The sequence below is a fragment of the Ovis aries genome, chromosome 13 (genome assembly GCF_016772045.2).
Source record: "Ovis aries strain OAR_USU_Benz2616 breed Rambouillet chromosome 13, ARS-UI_Ramb_v3.0, whole genome shotgun sequence".
NCBI classification, from domain to species: Eukaryota; Metazoa; Chordata; class Mammalia; order Artiodactyla; family Bovidae; genus Ovis; species Ovis aries.
In genome coordinates, this window is record NC_056066.1 from 42,073,503 (window position 1) to 42,090,106 (window position 16,604).

Consider the following 16,604-nt stretch of genomic DNA (forward strand, 5'->3'; position numbering starts at 1 on the left):
GTAACAGAAATGAAAATATTTTGTTGGTAGACTTGACGCAGTTGAGAAAAGAATCAGTGAGTTTGAAGATGGGCCAAAAGAAACTACTCAAACTGAAACATATAGTGAAAAAAGAACACAGCATCCAAGAATTGTGGGCTGTGAGACCACAGGAAATGGTGTAACATGTGTAACTGGAACACCAAAAGAAGAAGAAATAGTTGAAGAAATAATACCAGGAGTTTTCCAATGTTAGTGACAGATACCAAATCACTGTTCCAAGAGGCGGAGAGAGAGCAGCAAAAATCAACAACAAAACTTACATGTATTATATTTAAAGAGCAAGAAATTGAAAACAAAGAGAAATTTTTGAAGATTCCCAAAAAGGAAAATAAAACACCTTACCTACCAAGAAACAAGGATTAAAAATTGTGGCCAAAGGACTTCCCTAGTGGTCTAGTGGTTAAGACTCTGCAGTCTCAGTACAGGGGGCCCATGTTCAATCCTTGCTCAGGGAACTAGATCTCATAGCCCTCAACTGAGAGTTCTCATAATGTAACTAAAAATCCTACATGCTGCAATGAAAATTGAAGTTCCTGCCTACCACAACTAAGACCTGGCACAGCCATATAAATAAATAAGGATAAATTGAAAAAATAAAATCCCTCCTTTAGAAAAAAAAAAATTGTGGCTGACTTTTCTTCAGAATCCACATAACTAGGAATATGAACTCAATCTTGAAAGTGTTGAGAGAATAAAACAAATAAAGAAAAACCTGCCAACCTGGGCATATATCCAGGGAGAATATACTTCAAAAGTAAAGGATAAATAGAAATGATTTCAAATAAGCAACTGGGGGAATTCACTGCCAGCAGACCTGAGGTCTAGAAAAATATTCAAGTTCTTCAGGGATCAGGAAAACAATATGGGTCGAAAACCAGATCTACATTTATTTAAGAAAGAACAGCAGAAAGTGAATAAATAAAAGTGAGATATAATTTTTGTTTTTATTTTTCTTAATTTATCTAAAAGACTGCTGCCTGTTTAAAGCAAGAATAGGAAAAAATGCAGTAATAGTAACCATGCTCCGACAATCAGGGAACATGTAAAAGCTGAAAAGTTCAATGGTTTTGAGAGAGTGAGAGGAATGATTTGGGGAATATTCCATCATAAGGTACCAGCACTATACTTGAGACAACATGGTGCTGTGTTTCAAATAGTAGGCTTAGCAGCTGAGATATAAATTTTAAAAGGAAGTATAAATGATAAGGCAATAGAGGAGGTAAAATGGAATCACAAAATGCTCAATAAAACCAGACAGGACTGAAAAGAATTTAAAGAAGAAATAAAGCAATGCAAGAATATACAAAGATGATAAATATTAATTCAATTATAGTGTGTGTGTGTGTGTGTGTGTGTGTGTGCAAGCGCATGTGCTAAGTCACTTCAGTCATGTCCAGCTCTTTGCAACCCTATGGATGGTAGCCCACCAGGCTCTTCTGTCCATGGGATTCTCCAGGCAAGAATACTGGAGTGGCGGCCACGCCCTCCTCCAGGGGATCTTCCCCACCCAGGAACCGAACCTGTGTCACCTGTGGCTCTTGCACTGAGGCAGATTCTTTACCACTGAGCCACTGGGGAAGTCCTCAATTATATTAATAATCGTTTAAATGTTAAATGATTTGTCTAGTCTAAACACACCAGTTAAAATACACAGATTATCAGACTGGTTTTTAAAAAATGAGATCCAACTATATGCTGTCTACTTGTAAACTATATGCAGTCTACATTTAAAGAAACTTGTATATAACGCCTAGACAGATTGAAAGTAAATACTAAAAGCAATGATATGGGAAAAGGTATATACTATAGCACAAATCAAGATAAATCTGGAGTATCTTATGTTCAGTTCAGTTCAGTCACTCAGTCGTGTCCGACTCTTTGTGACCCCATGAATCGCAGCACACCAGGCCTCCCTGTCCATCACCAACTCCCGGAGTTCACTCAGACTCAAGTCCGTCGAGTCAGTGATGCCATCCAGCCATCTCATCCTCTGTCGTCCCCTTCTCCTCCTGCCCCCAATCCCTCCCAGCATCACAGTCTTTTCCAATGAGTCAACTCTTCGCATGAGGTGGCCAAAGTACTGGAGTTTCAGCTTCAGCATCATTCCTTCCAAAGAAATCCCAGGGCTGATCTCCTTCAGAATGGACTGGTTGGATCTCCTTGCAGTCCAAGGGACTGTCAAGAGTCTTCTCCAACACCACAGTTCAAAAACATCAATTCTTTGGCGCTCAGCTTTCTGCACAGTCCAACTCTCACATCCATACATGACCACTGGAAAAACCATAGCCTTGACTAGATGGACCTTTGTTGGCAAAGTAATGTCTCTACTTTTCAATATGCTATCTAGGTTTGGCCTTGGAATACGGAATGAAGCAGGGCAAAGACTAATAGAGTTTTGCCAAGAAAATGCACTGGTCATAGCAAACACCCTCTTCTAACAACACAAGAGAAGACTCTACACATGGACATCACCAGATGATGGTCAACACCAAAATCGGATTGATTATATTCTTTGCAGCCAAAAATGGAGAAGCTCTATACAGTCAACGAAAACAAGACTGGGAGCTGACTGTGGCTCAGATCATGAACTCCTCGTTGCCAAATTCAGACTCAAATTGAAGAAAGTAGGGAAAACCACTAGACCATTCAGGTCTGACCTAAATCAAATCCCTTATCTTATGTTAATGTCATACAAAGTTGACCTTAGAACAAGGCAGATTATTGAGATAAACAGATTATGTCGCATAATGATGCAGGGTTGATTCTCCAAGAAATAACAATTATAAACTAAGGGGAATGCACTAACCACAGAATTGAGATATGAGGCAAAACTACAGAACTGAGAGAAGAAATAGATACAAGTATAGTTGGAGACTTCGGTCCCCTCTGTCAGTACTTGATAGATCAAGTAGACAGAAAATCAGCAAAGATATAGACAACCTGAACAGTTTTGTCAGTCAGCCAGCACCGCCAAACCCATATGCTTCTGAAGAGCATATGGGGCGTTCACCAGGATAAGCTGTATCCTGGACCAAAAAACAATCCTTAAACATTGTTAAATATATATTAACACATACATATGGAGTCTAGAAAAATAATATAGATGATCTTATTTGCAAAGCAGAAGTAGAGACGCAGATGTAGAGAACAAATGTATGGATTCCAAGGGGGAAAGGAGGGGAGGAGTGGGAGGAATTGGGAGACTGGAATGGACACATTTACACTGCTATGCATAAAACAGAAGGCTAATGAGAACAGCACAAGGAGCTCTACTCAGTGCTCTGTGGTGACCTAAATGGGAAGGAAATCCAGAAAAGAGAGGTTATATGCAAACATATAGCTGATTCACTTTTCCGTACAGTAGAAACTAACATAAAATTGTAAAGCAACTATTCTCTGATTAAAATTGATTTTTTAAAAACTTTAAAGAAAAAAATATAAAGTTCATTCTAGAACACACAGGAATTAAAATAGAAGTCAAAAACAGAAAGGCACCTGGGATTTCCTGAATACTTGGCACTTTAGAACTATGCTTCTCAATAACCCATGGGTCAAAGATATCTCATGGGAAATTTAAAGATATTCTGAACTAAATGAAAATAAAACATTAAAATTTGTAGGATGTAGTTGAAACAGTACATAGAGGGAAATTTGTAGCATTAAATGCATATATTAGAAAAAGAGAAAGATCTAAAATCTATAACCTAAGGGGCCACCTTAAGAAGTTACAGAAACAAGAGTAAATTAAAGCAAACAGAATGAAGGAAATAGCTACAATTAGAGGAGAAATCAATTAACAGTGAAAATGGGAAAACAGAAAGTCAACAAAATCAAAACCCAGTGCTTTGAAAGAAATCAAAAAGGAAAAAAATCAATGCAATTTGAAAAGGTCAATAAAATTCATAAACTGCTAGCCAGGCTAGCCAATAGAGAAAAAACAAAATTACCTGTACCAGGAAAGAAAGAGTTGTCACTACTGATGCCCTGGACTTTAAGAGAAGAATACAAGATTTCAACAGATTAAAGAGTTCTGTGCCCATAAATTCAGTAACCCAGATGAAATGGACCAGTTCCTTGAAAGCAAGGAGACTAGACTCCCCTTGAATTGCCATCTCTCTGTGCAAACAATGGTTCCCTCCTTGGCTGTGTATTGGAATCACCTGGAAACCTTGACTAGCTCTCAGCATCTGGGCCCGTCTTAGGCATTTTTATGTAATTGGGATGGGGTCTACATGCGGCAAGGACACTCAGGCATCTCCATATCCTGAAGGCCTTTGAGCAAGATGGCGTTTCCCTGCTCTTACAAAGTCTTTCTCTTGGTCCGTCTTCCAACAGCTAAAAAGTGTGACGTCTCCCTGATCCCAGTGCCTGGAGCTGACAATGGTTTTCATCTTCATCCTTAGACATGGGAAAACTTTCAGTTCTCAACAGCAAGACACTTTACTCCCAAAGTGGAAGGGACCTTTGTGAGCTTGTGTTTGATGTCCAGGTGAAGGAATCTTAAGGAGGGAGCCTCTCAGGACTCCAGATCTTCCCCAGGAGCGGGACCCCTAGTCAATGGTGTACATGCTCACAGAGGATAAAATGCTCATATCACTGGGCATGGAGATCCTCCAGGCTCAGAGCAGAGGTGGAGAGAAAAAAATTGAAGAACAGCGCTCTCCACTGTGGTGTATCTTTAGATCTTTTATTCATGTCCTGGGCATACAATGTGGATATTAAACCATTTTTGATCATTTGTGCTTAACGCACTCGGGTGAGAGGGGAGAAGTCCCCACTGGGAACCAGGGAACTGAGTGAGGCGGTGGGTGTGGGTGAATCGTGGACACAGCTTCCATGTTCCAGCTCCCGAGCCACCCTTAGCTGCTCAGCCCCCTTCCAATGGAAAAATCCCTTGTGGGGTATAAGGAGAGGAATTCACCCCAGCTGCCAGGGCTTGTGGGAAGTTTTTGGGGGTGGCCAGGGCTCTTCTGAAGCAAACGCCAGCTGTAAACCTAGAGTCTGGGTGGGTTGGAGCATCTTTCTTGTGGAGCCCCACACGGCCCCTCTTCCCAGCCTCTGTGTTTATGGGGGCCATGAGTGGGGATCATCCCCCTTGTTCTGAGCCTTCAGGACCAGTTTTGAGTACCACCTACTCCTAGAACCACTCCTACCCCCACTTGCTTCTAGAACCCCTGAGCTGTGGAATCTCCTGACCAGGAGGTAGGTGGTTCCGAAGCAATCAGCTGCAGTGATTTCACCACTACACACACCGAATTCAAGGGAAAAGCCATAAAGAGCAACAAAGAATAAGACTCCACAGAGATGGAGGACAGCAAGGTGGAGCAGTGAGCGAGATCTGGAAGGGCAATGGCTGAGGCTCCTGATGAGTAGGGAGAAGGCTTACTGGGGAATGTCATCCACGGGGGTGAGGCTGAGAATTAAAGGCCGGCCTGGGGTCCTGTGTATGTGAAGTCAAGGAAGGCTGGAAACCCAGGAAGAGATGTAGTGTGCAATGGACTCAGCCTCTCTGTCATGTCCAACTCTGCAACCCCTTGGACTGTAGCCTTCCAGGCTCCTCTGTCCATGGATTATCCAGGCAAGAATACTGGAGTGGGTTGCCATTTCCTCCTCCAGGGGATCTTCCCAACCCAGGGATCGAACTCAAGTCTCCTGCTTTGGCAGGCAGATTCCTTACCACTAAGCCACCTGGGAAGCCCTTGAGATGTAGTGTGGGTAGCTTCAAACTGACATTTGGAGTGACCTGGGAAGAGCAGCAGAACGTTGCCCTTTCCTTCGGATAGTTTCACCAGTGTTTGGGGGAAAGAAGGCAGCAAACAGCAGTGCCTCCAGGAAGAAGGTCTCCCGCAGCCGAGGGAGGATGAGGGTCTGGGAGAGATGACCGGGCTTCAAGAGACAGGGGTTCACGACCACCTCCCCCCTTCTGGAATGAACCCATAAGAAGCCATGGCGTGTTGGAAGGTCCTAGAGTGTACACCGTGGCTCTTGCGAAGTTTCTTATTTTCTTCTTGGTCAGTGAAGTTGCCATCGGCATCCACAGCTCAGAACCATCTTTCCCATCGTTTCTGATGGTTCTTCGTATTTCTGCTCTGGTCCTCATCCCCCAGGAAATCAGGAGTGATGGATGGGCCAAGGTTAATGTGAACATGGTGTGCTCGGGGGCCTGCAGCAAGCTCCTCTCCATTGTAAATATTCGCTGAGGAGGCGGGCCTGGAAGTGGTCTGCCTGGTGAGTTCACCTCCAGACAAACCCAGCACATCTTTCCTTCGGTCTGGGCAGATGTCACAGCCCTGTATACAAACACGAGTTCTTGGCCTTCCCCTCTGTGTGGATCCACCAGTGCCTGCTGACCCCAGGCTCTGCCACCCAACTCGCAGCCCCTACCCCACTGCCACCCTAGTATCCCTTTGTCTGTAACCCCAAAATACCCTGACCAGGAGTCAGGCAATTTTATTCATTATAAGGGGAAAAGTAGTATTTTTTCCTTTCTCATTGAACAGATTTCCTAAGAACCTAAAAAGAGCCAGTGGATTATGGTAAATGTGGAAATCAACGTTTGGTTCATTAGTGAGAGTTTGAACAGGATGGGCTCCTCTGCTATTGAGTTTGAGGATGATGAAGCAGGACTGACCAGGGCAGGGCTGGCCTGAGCCCCTGGCAGCATGCATTGGAGTGCAGTTGAGGCCAGGTTTGCCCACATGGCCAGTATCTGACGGTGTCCAGGGCACCAGCAAGCTCAGGACCCCTGGGGGCACAGGCATAGATGTCGGGGCGGGTCCCTACAGAGAGGGTATTTCCAGATACTTTGCTGACTCACTTCTAGTTCATCATCCTAGATGGAGCCCCAAAGCTCAGTAGGACGTGCCCACTTTACCAAGCGCCATGGTGGGTCTCAAGGTGCTTTTCCCTGGACCAGGACTGAGGCCATTCCCAGTGCCACCTGAGAGATGCTGGCCATGCCTGCAGCTGAAAGGGGGCACTGGCCTGCCAAGGGGTCTGGGCCCAGCACCCACTACACACAGCATGTCTGCCACATACATAGTGAACAGACCCATGGGTACAACGCAGCCCCGGAACACAGTGCGTCTGTGTGTCTCACATGTTTGTGTTCATCTCTCAGTTGTGTCCAACTCTTTGCGACCCCATGGACGGCAGCCCCCCAGGCTCCTCTGTCCATGGGATTCTCCAGGCAAGAATACTGGGGTAGATTGCCAATTCCTTCCCTACCCAGGGATCAAACCCAGGTCCCCTGCATTGCAGGCAGATTCTTTACCATCTGAGCCATCAGGGAAGTCCGTGATACCAGTTAAATATAAGGCAACATAAAACCCCTTCTACCCAGAGCAGGGTTTTCCTGGAGTCCCCCCAACGCTCCCTTCCTTTCACTCTAACAATCTCTCCCCTGAGACAAGCAGCAATGCTGGCGAGATGGGTAAGGTGAGCCTGCCAGTTCAGAGAGGTCTGTCCTCGGGATCCCATCTGGCCCTTGGATCCTCTTTGTGAAGCCTCTTACTGACCTAGAAAACTCCAGCATAATGTGGGCTCCGGCCACAGGGTGAGTCTTCTCCAATGCTTACCAAAGTGAAGTCGCTCAGTAGTGTCCGACTCTTTGCAACCCCATGGACTGTAGCCCACCAGGCTCCTCCATCCATGGGATTCTCCAGGCAAGAATACTGGAGTGGGTTGCCATTTCCTTCTCCAACCAACCAAGTCACTAAGTTTCAAATCAAGGGAACGAGAAGCAGGTGTCCCAGAAACAAAACAAACCAGCAAAACACCGAGCACATGTCCCCCCGGCAGGCACTGTCCAGAGATCCAGCAACCAGCAGGGCAGGGCTCACCAGCTGAGCACCTCCAGGACAGGCCAAGAGGGACAGGTTGTGACAGAGAGGCCAGGATGCAGTGGGACAAGCCAGCCACCCCATAGGAGGGGAAGGGGCTGCGAGCCCTGCTCCAGGCAGATGGGGAAGGCTGCGGACTGGGCGGAGAGGTGAACACAGGTCACAGTGAAAAGACTTGGCCAAAGAGCTGGATGTGGAACCAGACTCCCAGTGCGACCACTCACCAGGAAGAGGGGACTTCGCGGGAGTTGGCTTCCTGAGTGAGAAGACAGAACCTGCCCTCCCTTCCCCTCCTATGACCAAGAGGTGGAAGCCATTGCCAGCATTCATCTAAGGGCTGAGAAACAGACCCTCCTGACCTGCCTTGGGAACACAGGCTCTACAAGGGAACAGTGATCCCAGTGGGACTGCAGAACTGCCCCGCCTCCCATGGCCGAGGACTTTGCCCCCAGGGCCTCAGGACCCTGCTGGTAGCCCTCACCTCCGGCTGCAGATGCAAAAGTGGATTGTTTAAAGCAGAGTTATAACACCTGTCTAGTGGATATGTGATGATGATACTCAGAGAAATAGTAACTAGTTCAAGGGCTGAACAAGACCCACCAGGGCTGGATTTGAGCAGGTATGTTTGTCCCAAGCTCCCCCTGCCTCCCCCAGGCTCTCAGGGATGGAGCCCAGGGAACGTGCACCTGTCAGGCCTCTCACCTGCCCCATCCATACCCTGCCTTTTAAATGAACGGCTTATCTCAGGCCAGTTTAGCTCTGCAGGAAATGGATAGAGGTGGTGCAAAACTGACGGCTTCCTCGTCAGCATCTCACGTGGGGCTCGTCTGTCCCAGGTGATGACCGGTGTTACCACATCATCGTACTCTAAGCACCCTGTCCAGATCACCTTAGCAGCTGCCTGGTGCTCTCTTTCTGCCACAAGGTCCCATCCAGGATCCACCCAGCACTGGGTGGTCAGACCTCCTTGGGTTCCTCTGGGCTGTGACCGTGTCTTAGGTGTCCCTTGTTCCTGATGACTGACAGTTGCAAGGAGCCCTGGTTGGGTACAGCATGGGATGCTGTTGGATGCTCTCCTCCTGCTTAGACTGGGGTTACGGGTTTGAGGAGGAGAAGCACAGAGGTGAAGGTCAGGGCTGTACCCCCATCAACATGACCTGTCGCTGAGGATGCTGACCTTGGTCACCTGGTCAGGGTTGTGATTGTCGGGTTTCTTCATCTCGAGGTCACTCTTCCTCCCCTCTCTGTTTCATCCTCAGCCCTAGGAAGTCACTGTGCCACCCACTGTCCACGGGTGGGGTTTGTGCTTTACTTCCCTGAAGGTGGAGGAACTACCTAGATGAATTGGAATTTGTCTGTATGGAAGATTTGTCTCTTCTCTCCAGTGGACTGATCCATCTAATCATTTATTTATCAGTATAGATCAAACATCCATACCAAATATCAGTAGGGATGTTTATTTTACACTTTGACTTATAATCCAGAGAGTTGGACTGTGAAGAAGGTTGAGCACCGAAGAATTGATGGTTTTGAACTGTGGTGTTGGAGAAGACTTTTGAGAGTCCCTTGGACTGCAAGGAGATCCAACCAATCCATTCTGAAGGAGATCAGCCCTGGGATTTCTTTGGAAGGAATGATGCTCAAGCTGAAGCTCCAGTACTTTGGCCACCTCATGCGAAGAGCTGACTCATTGGAAAAGACTCTGATGCTGGGAGGGATTAGGGGCAGGAGGAGAAGGGGACGACTGAGGATGAGATGGCTGGATGGCATCACTGACTCGATGGACGTGAGTCTGAGTGAACTCCGGGAGCTAGTGATGGACAGGGAGGCCTGGTGTGCTGCGATTCATGGGGTTGCAAAGTCAGACATGACTGAGCGACTGAACTGAACTGAACTGAATATTATTGGGTTGGCCAAAAAGTTCGTTTGGGTTTTCCATACTACCTTACGGAAAAACCCAAGTGAACTTTTCAGCCAACCCAATGTTTTGTCCCTTGGCCATTAGGAGAATTTCCTATGTCCCCCTGACATGCCCCTCTCCTTTTGATCTTGAAGTATTTTTCCTTTTCTGTACTCTAAAATGCCACCCAGCCTCATCTCATATATTTCCTGCCCAAGTTGTAAAATCAGCCACTTCCCCATAGAGGTCTAGTCCCTTCTCTTGGAAAAATGGTTTTAGAAACCGCAATCTAGGCACTGGGTGTGTTTGTTGCTACTGAGGTGTCATTGGTTCTGGATTTTCTTGGTAACAGAGCTAGGAAATAGGAAATACACATGTGTATACTCACATGTTATTAGTTCTATATGTAGAAATACACGTGTCTACCCCTGGAGAAGGAAATGGCAACCGACTCCATTATTCTTGCCTGGGAAATCCCATGGACAGAGGAGCCTGGCAGGCTGCAGTCTATGGGGTCACAAAAGAGTTGGACACAACTTATTGACTGAACAGCAACAGCATCTTTGTATATAGAAATAGCCTATTTGTAAAATTATTTTTGTATGTATCCATCTGTGCCTATATTAAGCTAAGCACGAGTTCATAATGATTCTTCACCAGGGAAAACCAAGGCGGGCTTCTGTCCAGCAGGGCCCCGTGATCAGCACGGGAGAGGCCTACGGGGAGGGAGGAGCAGCACAGGGAGGGGGTTGCCTCTCAGGAGCCATGAGGTCTGGGACTCCTCCAAGCTCACCTGAAGGATGGAGGATGGAGACAAGGCCACTCAGGCGTCCACACAAGACGGCACAGGGGCCGCTGCTCCTGCTGATGCTTTTGTCGTGTTCCCTACAAAATGACCTTCCTGACAGATGCCACCATAGGAAGCCCCTCCTTTGGCAAAAGCTTGTGGGAAATTCAGTCCAGTGCCAGACCCTGGGAGCATCGTCTCCCAGGGGTAGGGGGATCGGGGGAGGTGTCCCCCAGCAGGAATGGAGCTCTGGGCTTTGCCACGTGTCACTGAGACGTGGAACACAGCGTCAGCCCCTGAGAGGTCCCATCTGTGAGCAAGGCCAGTGGGCCCCGGTCAGGATGCCCACTCCACGCACTGGTCCTAAGGCCTGGTTTCCATCTGTGACCCAAGCCAAGGCCAGATTGGGGAGCAGCCTTGCGGTGGGCAGGGGAGCTATGTTCCCATCAGGTTTCATTCATTCATAGGGGATACATTTGTTTCATGGCTGATCTGTCTGCCATTCAGACCTAACTAGCAAGGTTTATTTTTCTTAATGGGTTAAAATAGAAAAGTTGCTTTATATGGATATATGGAGAAAGTAACATGGAAACAGACATTACCCTATGTAAAATAGATAGCCCATGGGAATCTGCTGTATGACTCAGGGAATTCAAACCCGAGCTCTGTGGCAATCTAGAGGGGTGGGATGGGGAGGGAGGAGGGAGGGAGGTTCAAGAGGGAGGGGACATATGTCTACCTACGGCTGACTCAGGTTGAGGAAGGGCAGACACCAACACAATACTGTAAAGCAATTATCCTTTAATTAAAAATAAATAAAAGCAGGAGAGAAGGGTCACAGCAATGCACGTGGAGCTGAACACACATAAGAAATGCGTGTGTGGGGCTGAGTGAGATGCGGCCGCAGAGGGTCACCCTCCCCAAAGGAGCCTGTTAAACCGCCACACAATCACCTCCTCCCCCCACACAGCTCCAAGTGCCCGTTGGCGCACAGCGAGCAGGAGACAGTAATAAAGAAAGGAAATCAGCTTTGCGATAATGCAAGGAAATGTAATCCAGCCCAACAGATATGGCGCTAGAGGAAAAATGAGCCATAAAGTGCCCAGCGTTCTCTAAATTTCCAGAGAGGTGGTTGGGAGGCAGAGAGTGTGTCCCTTGCGCTCCTTGGAGGTGGGAGTCTGGCACCAGCCTTGTGTCCTGCCCAGTCTGCCCCAGCTGTGCCTGGACCCGGCCCCTCAACCCAAGCAGAGAGCCACGTGGATGTGGACTCATCCAACCTCAGCGGTTCTTGCCCCTAAAATAAGAGACCATAGAAATAACATTAATAATAAAAATACAAAATACCATAAGAAAAATAAAGCAATGGGAACTTCTTGGTGGTCCAGCGCTTAGGACTCCATGCTTTCGTTGCCAGGGCCCAGGTTTGATCCCTGGTCGTGGAGCTAAGATCCCCCAACCCATGTGATCAAAAAAAGAAAGAAAGAAAACCAAAGCAGGGATATATTGCAGAGAAAGTCATGTTTTTCCTGAACCTCAAACAACAGTAGATATTTCTTAGCCAAAGGAAATGAGGACTCTGGCAAAAGCTTGTGGGAAAATCAGTCCAGTGCCAGACCCTGGGAGCATCGTCTCCCAGGGGTAGGGGGCTCGGGGGAGGTATCCCCCAGCAGGGATGGAGCTCTGGGCTTTGCCACGTGTCACGAGACCTGGAGACCAGCATCAGCCCCTGAGAGATTCCATCTGGGAGCAAGGCCATTGGGCCTCGGCCGGGATGCTCATTCCATGCCCCAGTCCTAAGGCTCCCATCATCTGCAGATTTCATGGGCCTTCCCCCCTCACAGGGTCACCCCAGCCTCCTTTATCTTGCCTCTGTTTCATTATCTCCGCCTGACACTGAGCCACCAAAACAAATTCACAGGTAAATGCAGAGGCAGGTGTGTATGTGGAACAGTTTCTGGTTGCGGGACACCCCCCACCACAGCTCCCCAGCACTGATGCCTGAACCAACCCTCCGGGGTTTCCACCTCCTTTGGGTTCATCCTGCCCCCTTCCTTTGAGCTTCCTCTCCTCCCTGCTCCCCGTGGGACCCTCTGCTCATTTCTTCTGGGTGTCTGCTACCCAACATGGTGGCCTCTAACGTTTGGCTATTTACATTTTAATTAATTTAAATCAGATGATATTAAAAACTCACAGTCACACTCACCACAACCCCACTGCTCTGAAGCTACAGGTGACTTGTGGCCACCAGGCTGGGTGGCGCAAACTTAACCACCTCCATCACTGTGGCCACCAGGCTTGGTGGCACAGACTTAAGCGCCTCCATCACAACAGAGCTCCCCTGCCTTGGCAGGCAGATTTCTTTACCACTGAGCCGCCTAGGAAGCCCACTGCATCAGGTACCATTGCTATCTATTCTTCGGCTGTGGTTGGATGTTGGGATGACTTCCAGGTCAGGGCTACAACAGTCGGTGTGGCTACAGACATTCTTGAAGGTGTCTTTGGTGCACAAATGCATCATTTCCCTTGAGCGCTTGCCGGGGACAGCAGAGGAGCGGGTAACACCTGTGTCGTGCGTGTGTCTATACATCCAGCTATAACAAGTGCTCCATTTCCCAAGTAGTCTAATCAGCCCACAAGCCTACTCCTCCTTAATCAATTTAATGACAATAGGCTCAACTTCTCATCTGTTTTCTTCTCCATCTACAGGAATTCACACTTTCAACAGGATCAAATGAGAGTGTGGGTTTCCGCTGTCTCTTTCCCTTGGAGCCATTCTGGGGGTGGCATGTATCTCTGTTCTTTTATGATGTACTCTGTGGGGCAAACCTGAGCCATTCTTGGGACAGTGGTCTGTCCCCACCCCTGCCTGCCCCCGTGGGGTCTTCCCCTTAGGGGTGAGACATGCCAGCAGGGATGGCTTGCCACCAAGAGTCCCGAGAGGGTCACTCTTGTCCTGGCAGCTTCCCACTGTGTTGCCTTCACTCCACTTCATCAAAGATCACCCACAGGGAGTCCCCAGGCCCACTTCCAAGACCCCAGATTGAGAAAGAAGACATAAAAACTCAAGAACCAGAAGTTAGAGAAATAAGGAGTCCCTTTTCCAGCCGACATCTCACTGAGTGGGTGCGGGAGGACCACAGAGGGCAGAAAGCCATTTCCTAGTGACCTCTGAGTCTGCCCTCTGACCACATCAAGTTTGCTGTTTGAGTAAACAGTGTGCCACCTCCCATCCTGCCCACAAAATGTAGACGTACATGTAACACACACAGAAGTGGGATCTGGTAAGAGGCCGGTCTCTGGAGATGGGTCCTGAGGGAGTCGAGATGTCCCACCTGGGGAGCAGGCTCCACCTTTGCCTTGATGAGAACACCCCTGCCCCCTGCCTGGGGTCAGCCCTCCTGGCCATCCCCTGGGGCTCCAGGGGCACCCGCCCTGGGGGGCCTCCACCCTCACCTGCCATCACTCAGAGAGCTGGCCCTCCATGATGTCACAGTTGAATCACGTACAGTCCCCACAGCCCAGTGCCTCCCTTGTCAAGGGGACAAGGAGGACGGGGCTGGCGGTGGGGAGGTGGGCACCCCACAAAGCATCAAATCCAACACGACATCCAAAGCCTCCATGCTCCCCTCCAACTCATGACCCCACAGATCGGGAACCTAGTGAAACCAGCGTGTCGTTGTGCAACTGGGTGACCAGAAATAGAGGTGTTGGTCTCACCCAGAGTCATTTCTCCAGTAGGTGAATTTACCACCCCCTCCATGGCGGGAAGGGGACGTGGGGCACACAGATCCTCAGCCACTGGCTGAGGAATGAAGTCTCAGTGTCCTCAGTGGACTGGACAAGCTTAGATGGCAGGTTCCTCTCCAGGTATAAGAACTACAGTTTCCTTCCCTGTGGGCCCCTATGCTGTAAGGACTAGAGGAGGTGAGTGTGAACACCCTGTAGAACTATCATTCGAGTGTCTACTGGGCAGAAGGAGGCACCAACTTGTAACGTCCCCACCCTCCACCCTGGTGCCCGAGACCCAGGACTCCAGTGGCTGGTGCTCAGCTGACCACTGCCGGTCTGGACATCCCTGGGGCTTCGCTTTCTTTCTCTTAAGCTTTGCCTGCCTTGCAGGGCAGAGGTGAGGGGGAGAGGGGACGGTGGTGAGTGACAGCACCTCTGCCTCCCCTCCCATAGGCTGGGAGCACTCATGGCCTCCCATCAGCCAGTCCCCTCTCTGTTCCCCTCGCTCATCTTGGCTCCCTTTCTCTTCTCCCTCCTCCCTCTGCAGACGAACAAAGCTGTGGCCAAGGGGGACTTCCACCAGGCCAGCACCAGCTCCCGGCGGGCCCTCTTCCTGGCTGTGCTCTCCATCACCATAGGGACCGGCATCTACGTGGGCGTGGCCGTGGCCCTCATCGCCTACCTCTCCAAGAGCAACCACCTATGAGCTTCCCCGGGCGCACGAGGAGCCTGGGCCAGTCGTGTGCGGGCACAGAGGAGCAAGGCTGGCCAGGGTGGACACACAGGTGGAGATACACCTGTGTGAGGCTGTTACAGTGTAAGTCATAGCCAATGACGCCACGAAGCCCTGGGATTTATGGATTCCCTTTGTTTTCACCCTTTCATATCGTTTTCACAGCACTGTGTAGAGCTTGGGACAAATGGGGCACCGCTGACCCATTCCCAGTGGATGCTCCGAAGATCCTGACCCTCAAGGCTGTCTCCGCATGGATCCTGGTGGATTAATGGCCAGTGCCCAGAATGCCAGAGCATTAGCAACAGACAAACAGGAACATGTGTTCATTTATTTATTTATTTTGGAATATGGTGCAACAGGAAGAGGGCGGGGGACGCATGCTCTTCTGCCGGTGGCCCTGCCTGACTCCACTGGCAGCACCGCCCCCTCTGTCCAAGCACCTTTCCTGCGGGAAGGAAATAGGCCAGGTAGGGGGAGAGACAGAGCAGCTGCTGGAAGGACCCCCAGCAGTCACGGGTCTTCAGATGAGCCCAGCCCTGAGAATGCAAATCCAGAATCGCCCCCAGGCCCAGAACATCACTCCCTCCACGCTGTCCCTGGCCGAGGAATGTCAGGCCTCCTCTGGAACACGTCCCACCTCCGCAGCCACCATGCAGCAATATGCAGTCCTGGGGTCCTCGTTGATCTGGGGCCAGGGGCAGGCCGGCCCCTGTCCAGACTTCTCCCTGGAAGACCCAGGTTTGCTCCAGGAACTCCAGGCCCAGGAGCCGCGGACACCCCGGGGTATGCTTCTCCCCACCTGCTGACACCTTGGTGACGACAGTGACACTAGTGATCTTACTGAGGACACGACTAAATGAATAGCTATTTTCTTGTCATTTTTTTAAGTGCAACTATTGCTTCCTGCTGCTTCAGTTATCAGATGAATGCTGAGAAATAAGTAATCACAGACATTTTAATACCATTTCATGGCTGTTTCACGAGTGTTCATTATTTAACAAAAATTATCTTCTAGGTTTTTGGGGTTTTTTTTTGCTTAGACCTTTTCTTTCTGATTAATATCAATCCTTGGGTTTCACTGAAGCTTTTTCCTTGTTGTTAAAGTGACTGCAGAGCCACCAGGAGCAGCAGTGGGGCGTCCTGGGGGTGCCGGGGGGTCACAGTGTCCCCAGGTGCTGAGGTTCCCGCATGAACATGTCCGTAAATATTTTTATCCTGAGACTTCAACACATGCAGAGGCCATCGCTCCAGGACAGCGGTTCCACCCACGGCACTTAGGACGGCCCTGCTTCCTGGGTTCCAGCTGCAGGAATCTTCTGTGATTGATCAGGGGTGCAGCCTGGTGATTTCAGGGTGCAGTGGAAATTAAGAACCACGGTCCTAGGATAAGGGATCAGGTTTGATCCCCTCACCTGCTGCTCTTCTCTTCGACCTTAAACACTTCCTGGTGGCTTAATGGTAAAGAATCTGCCTGCAGTGCGGGAGACACAGGTTCGATCCCTGAGTCAGGAAGATCCCCTGGAGAAGGAAATGGCAACCCACTCTAGTTATTCTTTCCTGGGAAATCCC

General features: G+C 49.1%; 1 protein-coding gene across 2 annotated transcripts in view; it reads left to right on the forward strand.

The window, feature by feature from the left end:
• The window catches only part of SYNDIG1 (synapse differentiation inducing 1), a 108,757-nt gene extending 92,758 nt beyond the window's left edge, over positions 1-15,999 (forward strand). For both annotated transcript variants that reach the window (XM_042229647.2, XM_027976372.2), the window contains exon 4: positions 14,847-15,999. In XM_042229647.2, the coding sequence (XP_042085581.1) occupies positions 14,847-15,005 (159 nt within the window). In that variant the 3' untranslated portion in view covers positions 15,006-15,999. The remainder of the gene's footprint in view (positions 1-14,846) is intronic.
• The last annotated feature ends 605 nt before the right edge of the window (positions 16,000-16,604 follow it).